The 23,762-nt window shown below is 35.8% G+C and overlaps 1 protein-coding gene across 1 annotated transcript in view; it reads right to left on the bottom strand.

Annotated features, from left to right (window-relative positions):
• Jade3 (jade family PHD finger 3) overlaps nt 1-23,762 on the bottom strand; it is a 130,160-nt gene that overhangs the window by 49,276 nt on the left and 57,122 nt on the right. Inside the window, exon 5 of the mRNA XM_036174852.1 lies at nt 4,125-4,282. Coding sequence (XP_036030745.1) covers nt 4,125-4,282 — 158 coding nt within the window. The remainder of the gene's footprint in view (nt 1-4,124; nt 4,283-23,762) is intronic.

Below are 23,762 nucleotides of genomic sequence, written 5' to 3'. Positions count from 1 at the left end.
ATCACAGTGGAGGCAAACCACATATTTGACATGAGACTCATATTGTAAATGTAAAAATAGTTCTGGGGGTTGGGGATTTAGCTTAGTGGTAGAGCTCTTGCCTAGCAAGCACAAGGCCCTGGGTTCGATCCTCAGCTCAAAAAGAGTAAAAATAGTTCTGAAGACTCAATATTAATAAACCAATATTAATGAACTCAATATTAATAATGTTGTCAAGGTGGTTCTGTGATTAAGGGCACTTGCCACCAACCCTATGACCTGAGTTTGACCCCTGTAACCCACACACTAGATGGAGAGAATTGACTTCTAAAAGTTATTCTCTCACCTCTATATATAGGTGTGTGTGCCTACCCCATCTAAAAGAATGGAAAAGAAAAAAAAATGAATCAGAAAGTGATCAAACAATCATGAAGATACATTCCACTGAAGAGAATCAGGTCCTATACAGAAGCCAGTCTTGCAGCCACTTCATGTTATGGAGTCAAATAAGTCTGATACAACAACCTAAAACATTAACTGAATTAATTTGATTTTAATTTTGAGTCAGTGTCTCATCATATCCAGCCTGGGTTTGAACTTTTGCTTCCCAAGTATTGTATGTACCAGTATGGCTAAATTTGTCTTTGAAAATAGAGATGAAGGCATAGAAATGTATTATTTTTCAATATTCTAATATCATGTCACAAATAATTTTTAAAGGTGGTCTACAAAGTCCAAAAAGTAAAAACCATAGAACAGTTTGACCCCTGAAAAATGCTAGTTATTTAAAGTAGCAGGTGCAATAAGCAGTTATAATTGAGATCAGGCATTTCAAATATAAAGCTTCAATTCTATAATTGAACCTCCAAATATGGTTGATTACTATTTAAAGCCAAAGGGGATATTCAAAAAATCTTACAAAGTACAAACTGCAGAGGCTAGAAAGATAAATTAGTTGATAAAGTGCATGCTTTGAAAACACAAGAGCCTGTGTTTGATCCACAGGACCCTTATAAAAACAAGCAGACAAACAAACAAAAAAGAAGCCTGGCACAGTGGTGTGATCTTGTAATCCCAGCACTGGGGAAGTGGAGACAGGCAGATTCCCTGGGGCTTACTGGCAAGCCATCATAATTGAAGAATTCCAGACCAGGGAGAGACTGCCTCTAAAATACAAAAAAAAAAAAAAAAAAAAGGCTTCTTCTTCTAAGTAGCTTGAGGTGACTTGTGAAAATAGTTCACTATTCTCTTGGCCTAGAAAACTCTATAAAATCATACAAATGAAGAGATTCAAATCTTTGTATCCCCTTTAGGAATACCCTTGAAACTGTCTAATTCACCAAGGGCATGCCATTAAGTATCTGAAAGACGTCACTTTAAAAAAGTAATGTGTGCCTTTATGGTAGTATAAGGTTGAAATGAGTAGGTGTGCCCAGGTCAAACAGTGGAGCTAGACATAGGGTCTATGTTTCAAAAACAATGCTGAGTTTTTGCTGCATATATGTAAAAATGAAAAGAGTAATGCTGAACTTAAGAGTTTATATGTAGAATCTGTAGTCATTGAACACATACAGGTTAACAAATTACCTAATAAGAAGGGCTGCTGCACTTACAGAGTTCATCATGGTCTGATTAACCCATACATGAATGCCCTCTGTCACAGTGAGATGATCTTCACTAAGAAAGAACAAATTGTTCTTTAAGCCAGAAGAAGTTGCACAGAATAAAAAGATATCCCTGAAGAAACATAAACACTTATGGCTTGGGAATAAATTCAGCATAAAATCAAAGTTTATATAAAAAAATGGATGGCACCTGAGGAATGACATCCAAGGTTGTCCCTGGAACTCACATGCTTGTACTTAAATGCGCACACGCGCACACACACACACACACACACACACACACACACGCACGCACGCACGCACACACACGCATGGGCGCGCACTAAATTCTATTAAATTCAGAAAATATTAACATAGGAAATATGATTAACATATTCCATAAAAATTGGTCCCAAAGTGTCACCCCTAGACTATTGGTATAAACACTGTGAGAAACTGCTAGAAATTTTTAGCTGAGTGTAGTGTTGTATGTCTGTAATCCCAGCACTTGGGAGTCCCACACAGGAGGTGGCAAGGAGCTACACAGTGACCCCCTATACAGACCAACAAAACAAAACAAACTTAAGCCTCACACTTCAGATCTACCAATTAAAAACTCTGAGGACATAGTTTAAAAGTCTTTTTTTGAGACAGGGTTTCACTATTTGTAGCCATGGCTGGTCTGGGAACTTGCTATGTAGTCTGGGCTTGCCTTGAACTCATAGAAACTAGTTTGCCTGACCCTGCTTCACAAATGCTGGGATTAAAGGCCTGTACCACCACGCCCCTACCAAGAAGTTTGTTTTTAACAAATCTTTCAGATACCTTTGCTATGCAAAGGAAATATATATTATAGAATAATTCTTATTTGACACCTTATAAGAAACTGAAAATATAATCTACCTATCAAGAGCATCCAGTTCTGAACTTCATTAAGGAATTTAATTTAGTAGATTACCTTGGCCAATTAAAATTAAGAGCTTTATAAGATAGGCAAAGAACTATGGTAAATAGAGGAGATTTAGTAAAAATCACAACTCATAAAATGGTAAATATCCTACATTCTCAGAACAAATATTAGAGCACTGAGGGCTCATATGAATTAGAGAGATTAGGGAGTAAATGTCTCTGTGAAAGGAAGCTCTCAATCTCTAAATTTACTCTTCTTAAACCATCCTAAGTTTGTTGTGCTACTTATCAGATAGATACAATTTTTAAAGTAGTACATCCTCCACTTATCCGCCCAAATTAAAACTTACTCCAATAAAGTATATTTGATATAATGACTTACTATCAAGACCAAACATTGAGGTGTTTCAATAATCCTTGGAGAATTAATGGAAAATGCAGCACAAGGGTCATTATATTTATATAAAAATATGACAGCAAAGATATGAAAATATGACTCTGTCTCTCTCTCTCTCTCTCTCTCTCTCTCTCTCTCTCTCTCTTTTAATTCCTAATGTTATTCTGTTTAGGAGGCAGGACACTGTCAATGATACACAAGTGAAACTTGGAATGTGTGTTAAACAAGAGAGGGTTTGGGAGCTTTCCTTAACAGAGTGTGGGGTGCCTGGGCCTGCATTCCTAGAAGTGATTCAATAAGGACTTCTAGAGCATTAATAGGACATATGAACCTGGTGATAGGAATAGAGAAATTAAGGATGTTTATCTCTACCCTTTAAGAACCTAACATGTATTAGGTATGGTGACATATACTTATAATCCCAGTACTCAGAGGGCTGAGGCAGAAGGAGGCTATTCTGGAATATATAGTGAGTTCAAGGCCTCCCTAGGCCATACAGTGAGACACTATCTCAAAAAAGGTACTTTATTAAGTAGTAGAAATAAATGTATAATGAGATCTATACTTTCTCACAGTATCCAAAAGGTTCTACCAGCCCTTTATCTGGAGCTGTGTGTTCTACTTATTCATTCTTGCATTCGCTCAAACTTAATACTGAACATTCTACTTCATGTCAGACTTGTGTAAAGCACTGGGGATACCAAAACCAGTAGGATCAAAAGGTTTCTAAATCAGCACTACTCTTGAATAAAACTTCTTTTCCACAAAATCAGTCTTTCTATCTTAATTGTTTTCATGTCTTTAAAATGAAGGTCATGTGCTTACAGTCGCCTCAACTATTCTATTACTCCCTTTGCATTTGAGTTTCTGTTTTAGAAACTATATGGTTTGGCTACTTATTAGTACCATCACTAATGAGGCTCCACTTATATTGAAGCAATTTCCAATGGGAAAGTTATCTCTTCAAAGACTAATAAATGCTACCAATGGCCGAGTCAGACATGGAAATCTTGGAGAAACCTTTTCCTAATTTTAGATTGGACTTCAAAGCATTTCATCTTATAAATTTCTTAGATAAATGAGCTGGGATTTATTGATCAATCATTATCTGGTTTGTGAGTTAGGTTAACTTTGTATGTTAGTAATGTATAGCTACTCTTCAGTTTCTCCCCAAGAAATACACAGAAAACCAAGAGAGCTCTTTCCCTAAGTCAAAGTTGTAAACATGCCAATACCTGAGAGAAGGTGTTGGAACAGAGTCTGGATTGGCTGGTACTTGCACTCCCTTTTCCCATTCTTCTTTCCATGTGTCAGTAAAGAGGTAATAGCTGTCAGGATTAACATGGTGAGAGTCAGGAATTTTCATGGCACTGATGAGGTCCTTTCGGAATACCTGAAAAGATACATTGCACATACTTTAAAATCACTATGAAACTGATACTGTTTAATGTTCTTTTAAAAAAGATTATCCCTGCTCAAGATTTATTTCCATTAAGAGAAATATCTCCTGATTCCCAAATGGGCATGACAATTTCTGTTTGGGAATATTTGACATACTGACAGGGAAGGCAACTGTTCTGGATTTAATAAAGGGTAAAAGGAGTCCTTCCAGCATTTTTTGGGGGCTCTTTGAATTTAAATAAACAATATAGGTTATTCCAAAGGATTTATTTTAATAAAAGAAACAATCCTTAATTCTCTTAAAGTAATAAGTATCTGCTAATAACTTTTAATTATTTAGGCATTGCCTCATTTAAAACTTTACCTAGAAATAATTATACTTTACTTTTAGACCAGTCTGGCCTACAATATTAAATCCTATACGAAAAATTATAAAAATGCAGGCTGGAGAGATGTCTATGGTTAAGAGCCCTGGCTGTCCTGAGTTCAATTCCTAGCAACCACATGGTGGCTCACAACCAACCGTAATAAGATCTGGCACCCTCTTCTGGGATGCAGGCAGAACACTGCACACATAATAAATAAATCTTTAAAAAATTATTAAAATTGTACAGCATTCTTATATATCCTTCAGATAGTTTCACATACTATTAACATCTTAAATGATCAGAGTAAATTGTTCAAATTGTTTTGCTTTGAGACAGGGTCTTATTGCATAGCCCTGGCTGACCTAGAACTTGCTAGGTAGACCAGGTTGGCTTCAAACTAAGAGATTCTCCTGCTTCTGAATCTTAGTGCTGGGATTAAAGGCATGTGCCACCATACCTGGCCTCACAATAAATTTATCTAAACCAGAAATATTTTGATTTAGTTTTGAAAAAAGATCACACTCTAGGCAAGGTCAATCTAGAACTTGCAGGAATATTGCTGCCTCAGCCTTATAATTGCTGGGATTATAGCCCTGAATTGCTATACTGGCTCCTAAACTAAGAAACTAACATTACGATATACTATCGCCTAATTTATAGACTTTATTCAATTTCCACCCATTTTCCTTAGTATGTTTCTGCTCTGGAGTTCAACCTAGGATCTTGTATTACAAACATAGTTATCCCTCCTTAGTATTTTTTTTTTTTGAGAGAGAGTTTCTCTGTGTAGCTTTGGAACCTGTCCTGGAACTTGCTCTGTATACCAGGCTGGCCTCGAACTCATAGAGATCTGACTGCCTCTGCTCCAGAGTGCTGGGAATAAAGGAGTGCACTGCCACTGCCTGGCTCCTTGGTATTTTCTAATCTGTGAGAACTTTTCAATCTTTCCCTGTCTTTCATGATTGACACTTGAAGAATATTTGTAAAATATTTTGGAGTGTGCCCTGCCAATTGAGAATTGTTTGGTGTGATCTTACTGGTTTGAGGATAAACATGTTTGGGTTTTAGGGTAAGAATATCACAGAAAAATTGCTGTGTTCTTATTCTATCAAGGATTATGTTAAATGTCTTGTTTACTGAAATTTGACTACTCAGTTCAGAGAGTATCTTGTTAAATTTCTTCAGATGCCATCTCACTAGTTTTCATTGCTGTTAGGTTAGTATATTTTCCTTTTATAGTGTAAATATCTTGGAGTAGACACTTAGAAGACTATAAAAACATCTTGCTTCTCAAATTGTCACAGTTGCTTGTTTCCTATTTAATGGAAATTACTGATGTTTTGTGAAAATATTTTATCTTATTCTGGATATGCACTTTTAAGGCAATTGAGAAGGTATATTCCTTATTGTCTCTAGTAGCAAAATACACAGTTTGATAGCTATTAGTTAGATCTATCTTACTATGTATGTTCTTTAGAACTTTTCATAATTTGTTCTTATTTACTTAATCTGTGTGATACTTTTAATATGTGTTGTTTAATTCTCCCCTCCCCGTGGTGCTGGAGCTTCAACCTTGGGCTTCATGTCTGCGAGGTGAGTGCTCTACCACTGAGCAATATTATCTAAGTTCCCATTTTTTTTCATAAAGCAGGGTTTAAGACTTTAGCCCAGGCTGGTCTCAAACTTGTGGTAATCCTCCTGCCTCAGCCTCCTACATGCTAATATTATAGACAAAAACCACTGTTCATAATCCTTCAACTATACCATATTTTATAATTACATGCATTATGCTATATTTTCTGTTTTCTTTCTTTACCAGATGTGCATTATTTACTCACATGTACACACAAGTGCATGCGTGTACTCCTAGAGATACATTACACTTTGGAAAATAGATAGCTTTATTCTAAGTTACCTTTATATTCAGAACTTTATCTTAGCCAGCTTATCAATGTTTTCATTATCAGTGAATTATTCATGAGTGAGAAGGATATGAATGATAAATATACTATGGCAGGCAAGAGACTCCTAATGAAGGCTTAAATTCTATCTCTTGCAGAGAGACCTAACTGTATAGGAAGTTCAAATGTCAGAGATAGGGCAATGATTAATGTACATAGTTACAGTTTGGACTCATGTAAATTAGCCAGAAAACATGATTTAAATGTTTACGGTAGCCAGCTTAAAATTCTGCCTTGCCATCAAAAGAACAAAAAAGGTATAACACAAATTCTTAAGCTAACATGGCAATAATTTTGGTAAAGAATGTCAAATTAACATCTAAGTAATAAAGAATCACACTTTTACATGAAAGCATACATATGCTTCACAATGTCTACTATGAAATATCATGCCATCTACAGGACTAAGATAAATGTGCCTACATTTCTAGAAGATCAAGGGAAGAGATGCTATCAAGCAAATTTTGGTCTTTAGTATGCTTATCAAGTCTCTCAAAGGAGAATGTCCAAATTCTGTATAAGCTGAAAGTGGAAGTACATATTATGAACTAATAAAGCAATGAATTCTCAGGAGCTGCAGTCATGTTTAAACTGAGATAATTTTTACAAAGTATATGCCAAACTATTACATAATCAAATGATGCCATTTAAATGAGGAAGAGCTCGCCTCATTTCCTACTTTGTAGGGACAATTGAAAATGTTTGTTGGTTTCACTTAGGGAAGATTTTTAGGGCACAGCATAGAAGTCATCCACATTAAACACAAAGGTAGTCAGGTGGCAACAAAAAGATTCTACTAAGAATTCTGGCCAATTAAAATTAATTGGGTGGTGCACAGGGAGAAAGCTAAGGCTACAAGAAACAAAAACTGGTGGTTTATTACATAATGTCTCATATAAGTAGATAAGAGATCATAGACATAACTGTTTACTATGTTTTGCGCAGAGCTCAGTGTTCTTCTGAGTGATTAGGAGGAGACAATAAATCATCATTTTGCTGAACAACATAACCCATTTTTATAAATTACTAGAGTGCCTTTTAATGAGCCAGTGACTAAGTAGCAGTGGCAGTTTATAATAACTAATGTCTTTGAGAAAAGGTAGTATTGTGGTAATCCTATCTTAAATGTGGAAAAGACAACTAGAGCTAAATATTTGACAACCCCAAATATGTCATTATTTTCCAAGTGATGTTCTTTAAAAAAAGATTTATTTACTTTTACGTACATGTTTTGCCTGCATATATTTATATACGCCACATGCCTGGGTTACAGGTGGTTGTGAGCTGCTATGAGGATGCTGGGAACTGAACTTAGTTCCTCTACAAGAGTAGTAAGTGCTCTTAACTGCTAATTCACCTCTCTAGACCTGCTTATAAAATATATCAACTGATTATAAAACCACACTATGGACTTTAAAATAAAATTATAGTATGAACTTTAAAAGGCCATAGCATCAAATGACACAGTATAAGCAATGTGTTCATACTTTATAACTCTGCTTATGAAAATCTGTTGTATATGGTTTCTTAGGTAGCCTGGAAACATGTTAGTAGGTTGAATGACCACATCCTAATTTCCAGAATTTATAGATGTTTAAATGTTTAGAGAAAGAGGTTTTGCAGCTTTATTAAGTTAAAGATCTGGCAAAGAGGTAAATGGAATGTCTGCATGGACTGTAAATCTGGTAGTAAATGCCCTTACTAGATAAAGGTAGAGGGAGATCTTTGAGAAAAGGAGTGGGAGGCAGTGATTGGGTGATACACTGATGAAAAAAATCAACAAACAAAATCAATAAATGCCACCAGAAACTGAAAGAAGAATGGAATCTCTCCTAAAACCCCTAGAGTTCAGACTCGCTGATTTTGGACTTCTAGACTCCAGAACAGAGAATAATCCTCTATTATTTTACAAGTTACTACTTTGTGGTAATTTATTAACCAAGCCCTAGGAAGCTAATACATATACTTATCAAATAGAAGAGTAACTTAAAGATTACAGACAAGGAGAGCAGAGACTAATGACATCTGGCCCTTGTCCATGGTTCCAGAAATACTGAACCTCCAGGGACCAGGTACTTTGTTAAGTCTGGGGAAGCTCAAATTGCAGACTAACCAACCAACCTATACGCATTTTTCTTAAGCAAGTCAAAGGTAAATCCAACAGCTAGTACAGTTTTCCCTTCCCCCTTTTGAGAAAAACAGATGGCTTATGTGATAAAGCCCAATTCCAGCTTTATAAGTTAGTTATATTAAAACATGTCAGACCCAAGTTTTCTAGAGAAGCATTTTTACTCAAACCATAGTATAAAGTCTGGACTATTCTGATATATAAGTCAAATATTTCAAGCATGAGGCAATGCCAAAGAGGAGATAGATATGCAGGTTCAGCAGTCAGCTAGATATCTGCAAAGTGATAAATATATTTACTACACTTGTCTTATGAAACTATTTTTAATTAGAAAAGTTATTCTCAACATTTAAAAAATATGAACATAAAGAAAATAGCTAAAGGATTTCCTGATATATATATATATATATATATATATATATATGCATACATATATACATGCATACATGCATATTAAATGTATTTTCATAACGAAACTATAAAAGGATAAACTATGTGCAGGTGAGGCAAAGCAAAGGGAAGGGAATATCTTAGACTGTATCTTATTGCTATATAGTATTTGAGATTGACTCATTTAAAAAAACAGATTTATTTGGCTCATGGTTCTAGAATTTGGAAGTTCTAAGATGACAGCGCTTATATGTAGTGAGAGCCTTACTCCTGCAGCGTCCTAGGGTGGAAGGCAACAAGAGCCTGAGACAAAGATCAAGACAAGACCAAATCTGCATTTACAACAAATCCATTTTTATGAGAGGCAGAGGGAATCAAAAGCTGGATCTTTTAAAATGTATTTTGTTTTATAGTTTGATGTTTAAACTTAGAAAATGTTTTATACAGCTAAACATTTTTAAAGAAAGGAAAAAAGGTACTGTGATAAACTATCCGGATTGGTCTGTTGGTCTTACTACATACTAGTTTTCAGCAAGTTATCTAAATTCTCTTTCTCACTTTACTCACTTATAACATGTGTATAGTAACACTGTTCAAAAGTGTTGTTTTAAGAATTAAATAGATATATTTGTATAAAAGGCTCAGCATTGTATTGTGTTCACTGTGGTTGTTAATGAATATTTGATGGAATTATTTTAATAACACCATTAGTTTCAGCTTCCCTTCTAAAAGCAGTAAGAAGTATATAGCTGAGTTCTATCTAGTCAATCAAATAATTGTTGAGAAAGTGAGAAAGATGTGAGATGGTTGCTTAATGAACATGTGCATTGTTTGGCTCTAAAACCAGCAGGATTCCCAAGCAAGAGCCCTAGCAGGAATATGAACTAACATTCTATAAGTCACAGGTAATACAGAAACTTCATAAGAAAAACATGAACATTAGTTGCCAAGTTAAAGATTGTAAATTAAAGTTATATACTCTTTATAGATAATGAAGGTGAGAAGTTTTACAAGCTATTAATTGTGTGCCTATTTTAAATGCACTAGTGGTTTTCCCCAAAGTTCCAGAAACAAAATGGCTTTGTATTTACCAGATAACTGCTCATTTATGGTCAAAGAAGAGATTCACAAGCTAACATACAGTTCAGAAGCTATGCCAAGTCCAACACTGTGTATGCATCTGTCATCACAGATGCTTGTAGAAACAAAGGAGGCCTCACTATGAATCCAACTAGAATATCAATTCAGACAGACAGACAGAGAAAGAGATAGAGAGACACACAGAGAACAAATGCTGACAAGGATTTAGGAAAGGGAGACCTGTATATACTGCTGGTAGAAATATAAACTAGTCCAACCACTAAGGAAATCAGTATGGAGGTTCCTCTTAAAACTAAAATTAGAACTACTATATGATCCACTTATGCCACTCCTGGGAATATACTAAAAAGGAATCTAAGGTATCTAGTACCATCTTCTTGGTGCAGGACACTGTGCATGCATGCACACACACAAATAATAAAATAAATCTTTAATAAAAAAGAAAAAAATTAGGTAATCTGTAGAAAAATAGATGAAACTAGAGATGGTAGTCATATTAAGTGAAATAAGCTAGACTCAAAAAGACAAACATCCCATGTTTTCTTTCATATGTGGAGAATTTGGATTTAAAATATAATAACATAAGGCTGGGAATTAAGCTCAGTGGTAGAGCACTTGCCTAGCATGTGCAAGTCTCTGGGTTTGGGTTCTCAGGTCCGAAAAAAAAAAAGAATTACAAAAGTATAGTAACATGAAAAGTAGAAGGGATACTAACAGGAAAGAAACTAATGAGAAGGTAGAGGTAGAACTAAAAATGTAACGGGGTTGGCAACCATGAGCAAAGTGTAAGATATACATGTGTGAAGCTGTCATAATGAAACCACTATTTTGTGCACTCATTAAAAAAATCAAACAGCATGGGTCCTTAGGCCTATATGATGGAACATATCTGTAATCCCAGAATTCTGAATGTTTGAGGACAGCCTGGGTAACATAACCAATTCAAGACTAATGTGGGCTACAGTGTGAGACCCTTTCTCAATTCTTCCCCATCAAAATAAAAATAAAATACAAACAAACAAACAAAAAACAAGAGTATGAGTGCTTTGGAGGGGTTACTGGCTCAGGAAAAAAAAAATCCCTGCAAGACACACCCTTAAAACTCTCTATATAATTTTCAGAAGCTATATAAAAAACCTCTGAATCACATGTGAAAGTCATACAACTTTACTAAAACCTCTTTAACAGATAAATTGGGAGATGTATGCATAGCAACCTTGCTGACACAATATTAAAAAATAGCTATTAATGTAGCTAATTAAACCATAAAGAAAAAGAAAATTCATATTGTACTTCAATGACTGTCTTCCAGGGAAAAACAAAACATCATAATATTTGATGCCTCTTCCCCAGACCCTACCACCAAGTTAAAGCCTCTACTGATAGTAAGAGTGGCTAACAACTGGGAATGCTACCAGAGACAGGATCTCTGAAGACAAGCACAAAAGGACCCTAAGACCCTAAGTCAAGAAGGCAGACAAGAAGGTCACTAAAGAAAACTGAAATCTGTGGTGCTCAGAGTGATAACAAATTCAAACACAAGTATACACTTCCAGTAAGATAAAAAAATGCTGACACCACTTTAGAAAACAGCTGGATAGTTCTTCAAATGATTAAACAGAGTAACTGTATGACCCAAGAATTTAAGACAACTGAAAATACGTTAAGTCATAATAGCTAAAAATTAGAAACAACCAATGAATGAATAAACAAAATGTGGTTGTTTATACAATGTAGTATCATTTGGTTATAAAAATGAATGAGTTACTGGTATGTAGTACAACATGGGTTAACCTTGAAAACAGTATACTAAGTGAAAGAAACTAGACACAAAAACCACATACTGCATGATTCCACTTATAAGAAATGTCTAGAATAGGCAAAGCCAGAGATAGAAAGTGTCAGTGGTTTTTCAAGGGCCGGGAACAGGGAGACTGGGGAATTAACTGCTATGGGTTAAGGGGTCTCTTACAGGAGTGATGAAATAGTCTAAATTTAGACTGTGGTAAAGGATACATAACTGTAGATATACTAGAACCTATTTAATAATATACTTCAAATTGATAGCTGTATGTTATGAGGATTATATTTCAAGAAATATATTGAAAATTTTTGAGACAGAGTAGATGTGTCTCATGCAGTCCAGATTGATATCTAGCTCACTGTGTAGCAAGAGGATGACCATGAACTTCTGATTCTCTTGCCTCTACCTCCAGAGGGGATGGGATGCTAAGCAAATGTTCTATCAACTGAAGTACACCCCTAGACTACGTTTTATCTTTATAGGGTAACTAATATGGTATTAAAGGCTACCAACTGAGAAACCTTGATGTCTACTCCTATCTATTACCAGTAAGGAGTTCCCCTTGTCAAGGTGGTGTTAGTACAAACTAGCTAGATAGTGCAAGCTGTTATTACTGCATATCAGTAATATGGTACCCACCCCTTGCTACTACCACTCATCCTATTAGTTGAGGCAATAAGGTGAGTATTTCCATCCCTACCAAGTAGTAACAGAATTCCATGTCTCCTTGATAAATAGCAAAACTGAGAAGGGGAACCCAAGCATCCTGCCACTGGTAGAAACAGCAAAGTTTGGTCATATATTGTGTGCCCCAATATATTGTGTACCCTAATAAAACTTATCTGGGGTGAGGGAACAGAACAGCCACTAGATTAGACATAGAGGCCAGACAGTGGTGACACATACCCTTAGTCCTAGCATTCCGGAGGCAGAGATCCATCTGGTTAATTGTGAGTTCAAGGCCACACTGGAAACAGAGCCAGGCATGGTGGCACACACCTTTAATCCCAAGAAGAAATGGCAGAAAGCAGAAAGGTATATAAGACATGATGACTGGGAACTAGACACTTTTAAACTTTTAAGCAGCAGTTCAGCTGAGCTCTATTCCAGTGAGGACTCAGAGGCTTTTAGACTGAAGAAACAAGATCAGCTGAGGAGTTGGCGAGGTGAGGTTGGCTGTGACTTGTTCTCTCTGATTTTTCAGAAATTACCAATAACTGGCTCTGGATATTTTTATTAATAAGACAGTTTAGCAATTCATGATACATCTGGCTTACTGCAACGATTTGATAAAACGAAAGATTTAAATAGATCCAGTGTCTTATAACATAATAACAAAAAAGCCCAGAGTACAACAGAAAATTAGTTGCTATACTAAGAACTAGGAATGAGAATAGACAATTAATAGGCACCAACACCAAGATGACCAGAATGTTAGAATTACTGAACAAGAATTTTCAGGCATCCATGATAATTATGTTTCAATGAGAAATTGCAAACACTCTGGAATACAAAGTCTCAGCAAAGAAATAAAAGATAAACAAATGGAAATTTCAGAATGAATACAATAACCAAAATAACAAACTCTTGGGTCAAGCTCAACTAAAGTATGAAATCAGCAAAAGAAAGAACCAAGGCTGGGGATATGGCTTGGTGCAATGTCAAGACCTTAGTTTCAATTAGTATCACTGCTTAAAAAAACATACACAAAAAAGAACTAGTGAATAACAGAAATCAAGGGATCTCAGAGTACACAGTGAAGAAAATGAGAAGATCTTGAAGAATATGTGGAAAAGTAACAAAAGTAACGTAATTATTAAATTGCAAAAAAGAAATAAGGTGGAGCTTAACAAATATTGAAAAAATAATGTCTACAATTTCCCCAAACTTGGCAGATTATATGAATCACATATTCAGCACCACAAACAAAAAAATAAAAAGAAATCCATAAGGCTGGAGATATGGCTCCATGGTTAAGAGAACTTGCTGTTCTTTCAAAGGACCTAGGTTTGGTTCCCACCACTGGTAGTATATAATTGTCTGTATCTTCAGTTCCATGGGATCTGACACATTACTTTTACATTTCCATGGAACAATCAATCACCAAACCAAACCAAACAAACAAACCAAAAAACTCGAAACTATACTTTTGGCTATAAAACAAACTTCAATAAATATAAACTAAAGTTACACAGTCTTCTCTGACAAAAAGGACTCTTAACTAGAAATCAACATGGACATACCAAATTAAATAAAAATCACAAAAGGAAATTAAATATAAAAATTAACATGATTAGGTTAAAATGGCATTTAAAAGGAAATTTATAGCATTAAAATTATATATTGCAAAAAAAGAGGCTTGGAAATGTTGCTCAGTAGTAGACTCAATGCATTGGGTTTGAGCTTTAACACCATAAACAAAAAGGAAGAAAAATACATGTCTAATTAATAACTGAAACAAAGCCTCAGTTGTAGAGCACTGGCCTAATAACTTAAGTATCCATGCCAAAAAAAAAACAAAAACATCTAGAACAACAAAATAAACCTGAAGAAAATAGTATGAATAAGAATTGAAATTGATGGAATTGAAAAGAGAACACAGAGATGATTTTATTGATATAATGGACAATTTCAAAACTGCAAAAAAATGTAGAATAACAATCTAAAGTATAAAATAGGATGGGGATGTAATTTTTGGCAAAATCCAACACTCCTTCATGATTTTAAAAGTATTGGAGAGATCAGGGATACAAAGGACATACCTAAACATAATAAAGACAATTTACAGAAAGTCTACAGCCAACATCAAATTAAATGGAGAGAAACTCAAAGCAATTCCACTAATATCAGGAATAAGATAAGGCTGCCCACTCTTTCTATACCTATTCAATATAATATTTGAAGTTCTAACTAGAGCAATAAGACAATAAAAGGAAATCAAAGGGATACAAATTGGAAAGGAAGAAGTCAAAGTATTATTATTTGCATATTATATGATAGTATACAAAAGCAACCCCCAAAAATCTACCATGGAACTCCCACAGCAGATAAACACCTTTAGTGAAATGGATACATAAAAGATTAACTATAAAAAAAAAAAACCCAGTAGCCATCCTATACACAAATGAAAAACAGGCTGAGAAAGAAATCAGGGAAATAACACCCTTCACAACAGCCACAAAGAGTATAATATAAAATATCTTAGTGTAACTCTAACCAAGCAACTGAAAGACTTGTATGACAATAACATAAAGTCTTTGAAGAAAGAAATGGAAGAAGATATCAGAAAATTGGAAAATCTCCCATACTCATGATCAGTAGGATTAACACAATAAAAATGTCCATTCTACCAAAAGCAATCTATAGATTAAATGCAATCCTCATTAAAATTCTTTTTTTTGTTATTTACTATATTTGTGTTTTAATTTTACACATCAGCCATGGGTTCCACTGTCCTCCCCGCTCCCGCCTCTGTCCCCACTTTCCCCCTACTCCCTCCCCTCCATTCCCATCTCCTCCAGGGCAAAGACTCCCCTGGGGATTCATTTAAACCTGGTGGATTCAGTACAGGCAGGTCCAGTCCCCTTCTTCCAGGCTGAGCAAAGTGTCCCAGTGTAAGCCCAAGGTTCCAAACAGCCAGCTCATGCACTAAGGACAATTGAATAGCTTGAACTGTTTGGGAGGCACCCAGGCTGTGGGCCCCATTAAAATTCTAACACAATTCTTTACAGATCTTGAAAGAACAATACTCAACTTCACATGGAAAAACAAAAAAACAGGATGGCTAAGACAGTCCCGTATAAAAAAAAGAACTTCAGAAGGCATCACCATCACTGATTTCAAGCTCAACCACAGAGCTATAGCAGTAAACACTGCATGGTACTGGTATAGAAACAGACCAGTGGATCAATGGAATTGAATTGAAGACCCAGACATAAATCTGTATACCTACAGACACCTGATTTTTTACACAGAAGCCAAATTTATACAATGGCAAAAAGAAAGCATCTTCAACAAATGGTGCTGGTCTAACTGGATGTTAGAATGTAGAAGAATGCAAATAGATCCATATCTATCACCCTGCACAAAGCCAAATCTAAGTGGATCAAACACCTCAACATAAAACCAGATACACTGAACCTAATAGAAGAGAAAGCAGGGAAGAGCTTTGAATGCATTGGCACAGAAGACAACTTCCTGAACAGAACACCAATAGCTCAGGCATTAAGACTTACAATTAATAAATGGTACCTGATGAAACTAAAAAGCTTTTGTAAGGCAAAGGACACCATCAATTGGACAAAATGGCAGCCTACAGAATGGGAAAGTATCTTCAGCAACACCACATCAGACAGAGGGCTAATTTCCAAAATATATAAAGAACTCAAGAAACTAGACATCAACAAATGAAATAATCCAATTAAAAATGGGGTAGAGATCTAAACAGAGATTTATCAACAAAGGAATCTCAAATGACTGAGAAATACTTAAAGAAATGCTCAATATCCTTAGCCATCAGGGAACTGCAAATCAAAACAACTCTAAAATTCTATCTTACACCTGTCAGAATGGCTAAGATTAAAAACACAAGCGATAGCTAATGCTAGTGGGAGTGTAAACCTGTACAGCTACTTTGAAAATCAATATGATGGTTTCTCAGAAAACTGGGAATTGATCTAACTCAAGATCCAGATATACGATTCCTAGGCATATACCCAGTATCACTCAGCTATTAAAAACAATGTCATAATAAAATTTGCAGGCAAATGGATAGAACTAGAAAAAAAAATCAACCTTGTGGTGATATATTGTGTCCCCCAACATATTATGCAATCTAATAAAGCTTATCTGAGGATCAGAAAAAAAAGCCAGCCACTATAGTAAACATAGAAGTCAGGCAATGGTAGCACATGCCTTTAATCCCAGCATTCGGGAGGAAGAGCAATTTCCTGAATCTATAATTTATCATTATAGGGATGATATTTACTAGCTGATTCAAATGTAGATACCTTAGAACGAATGTTTGAAGAAGTAAAGAAAATTTTGCCTTGTTGGAGATTAAAAATTGTTCCTTAAAAGATACAAAGGAGAGTCTATTAAATTATTTATGATATAAAATAGGTCCAAAAAAACCTTAGACCCCAAAAGGTAAAAATTAGGAGAGATTGAGTACAGACTTTCAAAGATTATTCAGAGACATTTCTTATCTACGGACTGTTGTTGGGGTAAAAAATGATGAACTGAGTAATTTGTTCAAAACGTTAGAAGATGACAAGGACTTAAGTAATCCAAGAGAATTAACAGCTGAAAATGAGAGAGAAATTACTTTGGTGGAAAAGAAAATACAGGATGCACATGTGGATCTTGTGGAACCAAAGCTTTTATTTTGGTTATTTTACCCTCTAAGCATTCTCCTACAGGAATTTTAATGCAGAGGGAAGATACTATATTGGAATGGATATTTTTACCTAGTAAACAGAGTAAAAAATTAAAAACATTGTGGAAAAGATCTCTAACTCGATTTTGAAAGGAAAGTTGAGGCTTTGTCAATTAGCAGGAACAGACTCAGCAGAAATTGTCATACCTTTAACTAAGGATAACACTGACAAATTATGGTCAGAGAGTGAACCTTGGCAAAGAGATTGCAGTAATTTTTGGGGAGAGATTAACAGCATCTATCCCAAAAGTGATAGAATTCAATTTATAAAGAGAGCTGATTGGATTCTGCCTCACATTGTATGGGAAACACCATTATCTGGGGCCCCTACATTTTATACAGATGCAAACAAACAAGGAAACGCAGGTTGCAAATTAGAAAATTTAAGTAAAGTGGTTTAAAGACCTTTTAATTTGGTTCGAAAATTAGAATTGCATGCTATTCTGATGGTATTAATGGATTTTTTGGAACCTCTCAACATATTTACTGACTCTCAGTAGGTTGAAAGCGTGGTCTTACATATTGAGACTGCAGAATCTATCCTTGATGAGTTAGAATTAACTTTGTTATTTATTCAGTTACAAGATACAATCAGGAATAGGAAGCATCCCTTATATATAATTCACATCTGATCCCATACGGGTCTGCCAGGTAATGATGAGACTGATAAACTATTGATAGGAAATGTGCTGGAGGCCTCAGAATTTCATAGAAAAAAATATCATTTCAATAGTAAGGGTTTAAAAAAGGATTTTTCCATAACCTGGCAACAAGCCAAAAAAATTATAAAGAAATGTCCTACTTGTTCTTTTTACAATCAGACTCCATTACCAGCAGGATGTACCAAAGGGTACTCAGAGAAATGAAATCTGGCAGATGAATGTGTTTTACTTTGCAGAATTTGGAAAATTGAAGTATGTACACCACACCATTGATATCTGTTCAGGATTTCTGTGGGCAACTGCTCTGAGTTCTGAAAAGGCTGATTTTGTAATCATGCATTTGCTATTTGTTATGGCCATCATGGGTATACCTGCACAAATTAAAACTGACAATGCTCCAGCACATGTCTCTGGTAAAATGGAACAGTTTTTTTCTTATTACAATACAAAGCATATTACAGGTATACCACACAATCCTACAGGCCAAGCAGTCATAGAAAGATCAAAATGAACTCAAGAGGATATGCTATATAAACAGAAAGAGGTAACAAAACCCCCCCATAAATAGATTACATAATGCTCTATTAACTTTGGATTTTCTCAGTGCTAATGAGAAAGGAACAACAGCAGAGTAGAGACATTGGATAACAGAAAAAAAAATAACATAGAATTAAATCAGCCTATATACTTTAAAGATGTGCTGACCTCAGAATGGAAACCAGGATATGTATTACACTGGGGATGAAGCTTTGCTTTTGTTTCTACAGGAAAAGATAAGCTATGGATACCATCAAAATTGATAAAGGTTCAATTCAAACAAGAAAGACCTCTTGATTAGAAGGTAATAGTTCATGATAGTTCAGCTATCATGATCACTCAATTTAAATTAATTTATACAACTGTTTTTTTTTATTTAATAAGATATAACTTGTCAAAGGGGAACCTCCCCAAAGTTAGGGTTGGGGGATGGTTTTTGTTTTTGTCTTTCAGGAGAATGAAGGCTAAGGAATCAGAGGAACACTGGACAAATGAGACATTTGAAGAAAAAGGACAAATCATCCAGAAAAAATGTCCCAAGAAAAAGAGTAAACTAGCCTATTAGTATATCACATATAAAATTTTGTAAGTCTTCCTAAATGTTTGTTTCTCCTCTTCTCTACAGACACTTAACACAAATGGTCTTTATGTAGTTCCAGTTCAATTAAAAATTAAAGCTGGCTTTGGAGTTGGAGAATGGATCTCTCCTTCTCTAAACCCAAGCATGCTTGTTAAAGGAAAATGCAAAATCTCTGTATCATGTCAGAAGAACCATCTTCTGATATGGGACAGAACAAAAAAATTAAGGGACTATTCTATTGCCACTAATCTCAATTCTTTGATTCTATTTTAATTCTTTAAACTTTTCTTAAGGTATGAATTTTATGTCAAAATTTATAAGATTTATATATATATATATATATATGTATATATAACTTTTGTCATGATATTAATGGTCATATAGAGTACTAACTGATCCTAGAAAAAAAGGCTTCATCTAGCTTCCTGTACATGACTTCAGGTTTGAGTCTCTTATTAGTTTTCTGCAGGGAACCATGACCACACTTAACAGCAACTTTGAAGTCTCCAAAAAGATGATGGGGCCCCATAATGGTGATTCTATCAGGACAATGATAACACCACTAAGCTGACAGACACCATACAAAGATAGGCTTTGAACTACAAACTGCTCAGGACCATTTCAAGATGGCTAGCTGAGATGATCTAGCCTCACAGATGACTAAAGCAAGAACTTGAGACAAGCCCTTGCACTTTTGCATTATGTAGAGGCTAAACAAGAAATAATACAGAAATAATTCCAGAACCTGACAATTAACCCCAACATTTTCTTTTCAGAATCCCCTAAAGATGTCTTCACCCTCACACAGCAGGAAGTAATTTTAAGAAAATGACACCCACATCCCACGAGGTGGGGTGGGTGGTTTCTGGTCATTCAATGGGTTATGGATAATTGTCATTGTTTAGGATTGTTGGTTACAAGTTGTTAATTGATAATTATCAGAAAAAAGGCTAAACAAAGGAGATTAGATTTAGGGTTCTTGTGTGAAGAAAAAGAAAAAAAGAGGACACAGATATAAGATAAAAGGTAGATTATTCAATCTACTCTGAAAAAAAAGATAGAAATGATGGATAAAGGGTAGATTATTGAATCTACTCTGAAAAGAAAAAAAGAGGATATGGATATGATACAATATAAGGTAATTATTGAATCTACTCTGAAAAGAAAAAGAGTATATAGATATAGGATAAAAAGGTAGATTATTGAATCTACTTTTAGAAAGCAACTACTTGTTTTAAGTATTTTACATTGGAATAGACTTTTGTATAATATATACAAATTATGTATATTAATACAAATTTGAGATTTTGTTAGAAAATACTGTACATATATTTCTAATCTTGTTCAATGTATTGTACCTATACAGGTCATTTAACAATGTAATGCAAATTTCAGGTCCTTGAAAGTTATTATTACCAACTAATTAGGATATAAAGAAATAAAAGTTAGTAGTTAGTCATTACAATCAAACTTATATATTAGGTATGTTTTCAAGGTCAAACAGAGATATATTTTAGATAGACAGGTCATCTTCAAACATTTTAAAGATCTACAGAATATAGCATTTAAGATGTTTTAGTAACAGCTTTTTTTCTTTTTTTATGACAATGAGACATGTTTGTTCCTAGCAGTACCAATCTACTTCAGAGAAGATGATGGGCATTGAAGAAACTATTTATGGAAGTACTTTCTTTGTGGCAAAAGTTAACCACCGGGCAAGAAAATGCCATTGCCTTCATTGTAACAGTATGCTGTCCAAAACGGACAAGCAAGACACAAAAGAAAGGACTGCTGATCCTTGCCAAGACAAGGTAGGAAAGCTCTTTAGAAAATCCTGCTTCACAGCTGAGTCTGTCAGATATGCTAGGCCTGTAGGCCAAAGATGGGGTGCCCCAATGTTGCAGAGAAACCTTGGGTGACTGTCCAGGCAGCCAGTTGTTTCTGTCATAACTCAAAATTTTTTGGAAATAGCTTGTTTGACTTCCTGTTTAACTAGGTAATATTATTTCCTTCTCAGGTCTCTGAGGGAGTTGAAAGAGTAGATAGTTATAGTTTTCCTTGTTAAGAAATTCAGAAAAGAAATTCACTAAAGAGGTGTAAAGTGTATAAGTTTGAAAGACATCAAAAGATTCACAAAAATAGGATAGATAATAGAAATTTTTCTCTGAATTTGTCAAATTCAAATGGACTAGACATTTTTGACGTATTTATTGCCTTATATATTGTACTTATTTTATATAGTTTTTCTTACATTATTTATAATTTTTTATTTTAGACAAAAAAGGGGAGGCCGGGCATTGGTGGTGCTCGCCTTTAATCCCAGCACTTGGGAGGCAGAGGCAGGTGGATCTCTGTGAGTTCGAGGCCAGCCTGGGCTACCAAGTGAGTTCCAGGGCAGGCACAAAGCTACACAGAGAAACCCTGTCTCGAAAAACCAAAAAAAGGGGGGGGGGGAATGTGGTGATATATTTTTGTCCCCCAATGTATTGTGCACCCTACTAAAGTTTATCTGATGATCAGAGGAAAAAGCCAGCCACTATAGTAAACAGAAGTCAGGCAATGGTAGCATACGCCTTTAACCCTAGCATTTGGGAGGCAGAGATCCATCCAGATCTCTGTGAGTTCAAGGCCACACTGGGAACATAGCCAGGCGTGGTGGCACACACTTTGAATCCCAGCACTAACCATACAAGTCTGGAGGTCTGTACAGACAGACAAAAAGTGATATAGCTAGGTAGAGACAGGAAGTGAGATGCAGAACAGAAAAGCATATAGGCGTGGGTATACAGGAAATAGGTCTTTTTGGCTGAGGATTTCCAAGTGGTAAGAATGTGGCTGGCTTCTTTCTGCTTTTCTGATCTCTCAGGTTTTACCCCCAAATCTGGCTCTGAGTTTTTAATTAATAAGACTGTTTAGCAATTCATCTTACACAACCTGAGTGAGGTAACCCAGACCCAGAAAAACAGACATGGACTCCCTTGTAAGAAGATATTAGCTGTAAAGTAAAGGATAACCATGCTACAATCCACAGACCCAGAGAAGTTAAGTAACAAGGAGAGCTCGAAGGAAGATGTATAAAATCTCCCTGGGAAGGGGAAATAGAATAGACATTGCAGGTGGAGAGGGTGCGGTGAGGAAGGGGAAGAGGCAGGATCAAGTTGAGGGAGGTTGGAGTGAGAGAGTACTGGGAGAAACAACTGGAATTAGGAGACATTCTAGAGACAAGCTAGAAATCTAGTGCAATGGAAATTCCCAGTAATCTATGAGGGTGACCTTAGTTAAGATTCCCAGCAATGGGGTATATGGAACCTGAACCAATCATCTCCTGTAACCAAGCAAGACTTCCAGTGGAGGGATTGGGACATCAACCCAGCCACATAACCTTCAGCCTGTACTTTGTCCTGACTAAAAGATGTGCTGGGGCAAAGGTGGCACAGAAATTGTGGGAGTGGCCAACCAATGACTGGTCCAGCTTGAGACCTATGTTACAAAAGGGAGCCCACCCCTGACACTGCCTAGAGAGCCAGGACCTAGAGGCTGGATAGCCCAGAGACCTAGGATAGTACCAAACATGACTGGTTAAAAAAAGTCAATGAAATTATTCCTAATGATATTCTGCTATACTTGTAGATTGGTGCCTAGTCCAATTGTCATCAAAGAAACTTCATCCAGGAACTGATGAAAACAGATGCAGAGACCCATAGCCAAACATTAGGTGGACCTTGGGGAATCCTGCAGAAGAGGGGGAGGATTATGGGAACCAGAGGGTTCGAGGACACCACGAGAACATGGCCTACAGAATCAACTAACCTAGGTTGATAGGGGATCACAGAGACTGAACAACCAACCAGGGAGCCTGCATGGGACTGACCCTCTGCATATATGTTACAGTTGTGTAGCTTGGTCTTCTTCTGGGATTCCTAAGAGTAGGAACAGGGGCTGTCTCTGACTCTTTGTTTGCTTTTGGGACCCTTATCCTCATACTGGGTTGCTTTGTCCAGCCTTTAACTTGATACGCCATGTTTGGTTGATATCTATGGGAAGCCTTCCCTCTTCTGAATAGACATGGAGGAAGAGTGGATGAGGGGGCAGAGGGGATGTGAGGGAGCCTAGGAGGAGAGGAATGAGGAGAAACAGTGGCTGGTTGCAAATACATATAGAACTAAAAAAATTATGTAGGATTACAACCTAAAATATAAAGTAGGGTGGGGATGTAGCTCAATAATATAGTACTTGCCAACCATATACAAAGCATAGGTTCAATACTTAATACTTCTTAAAAAACCTAAATTATAAAGTAAATATATAAAGCCCATATTAAAATAATGTACATAATTAAAATTCATTTTCATTACTTATTCATTACGCATGGATGTGTGTGGATGTGGATGTGCCACACCTCAAGTGTCAGAGTAAGAGGACAACTTGCTGGAGTGGGTTCTCTACTTCTACTATATTGGGTTCTGGAGACAAAACTAGGTTGTCAAACTTGGCACCAAGTGCC

The sequence above is a fragment of the Onychomys torridus genome, chromosome X (assembly GCF_903995425.1).
Source record: "Onychomys torridus chromosome X, mOncTor1.1, whole genome shotgun sequence".
In the NCBI taxonomy this organism is placed as follows: domain Eukaryota; kingdom Metazoa; phylum Chordata; class Mammalia; order Rodentia; family Cricetidae; genus Onychomys; species Onychomys torridus.
The sequence above is the reverse complement of the archived record's forward strand: the minus strand, read 5'-3'. Positions and strand labels throughout refer to the sequence as shown.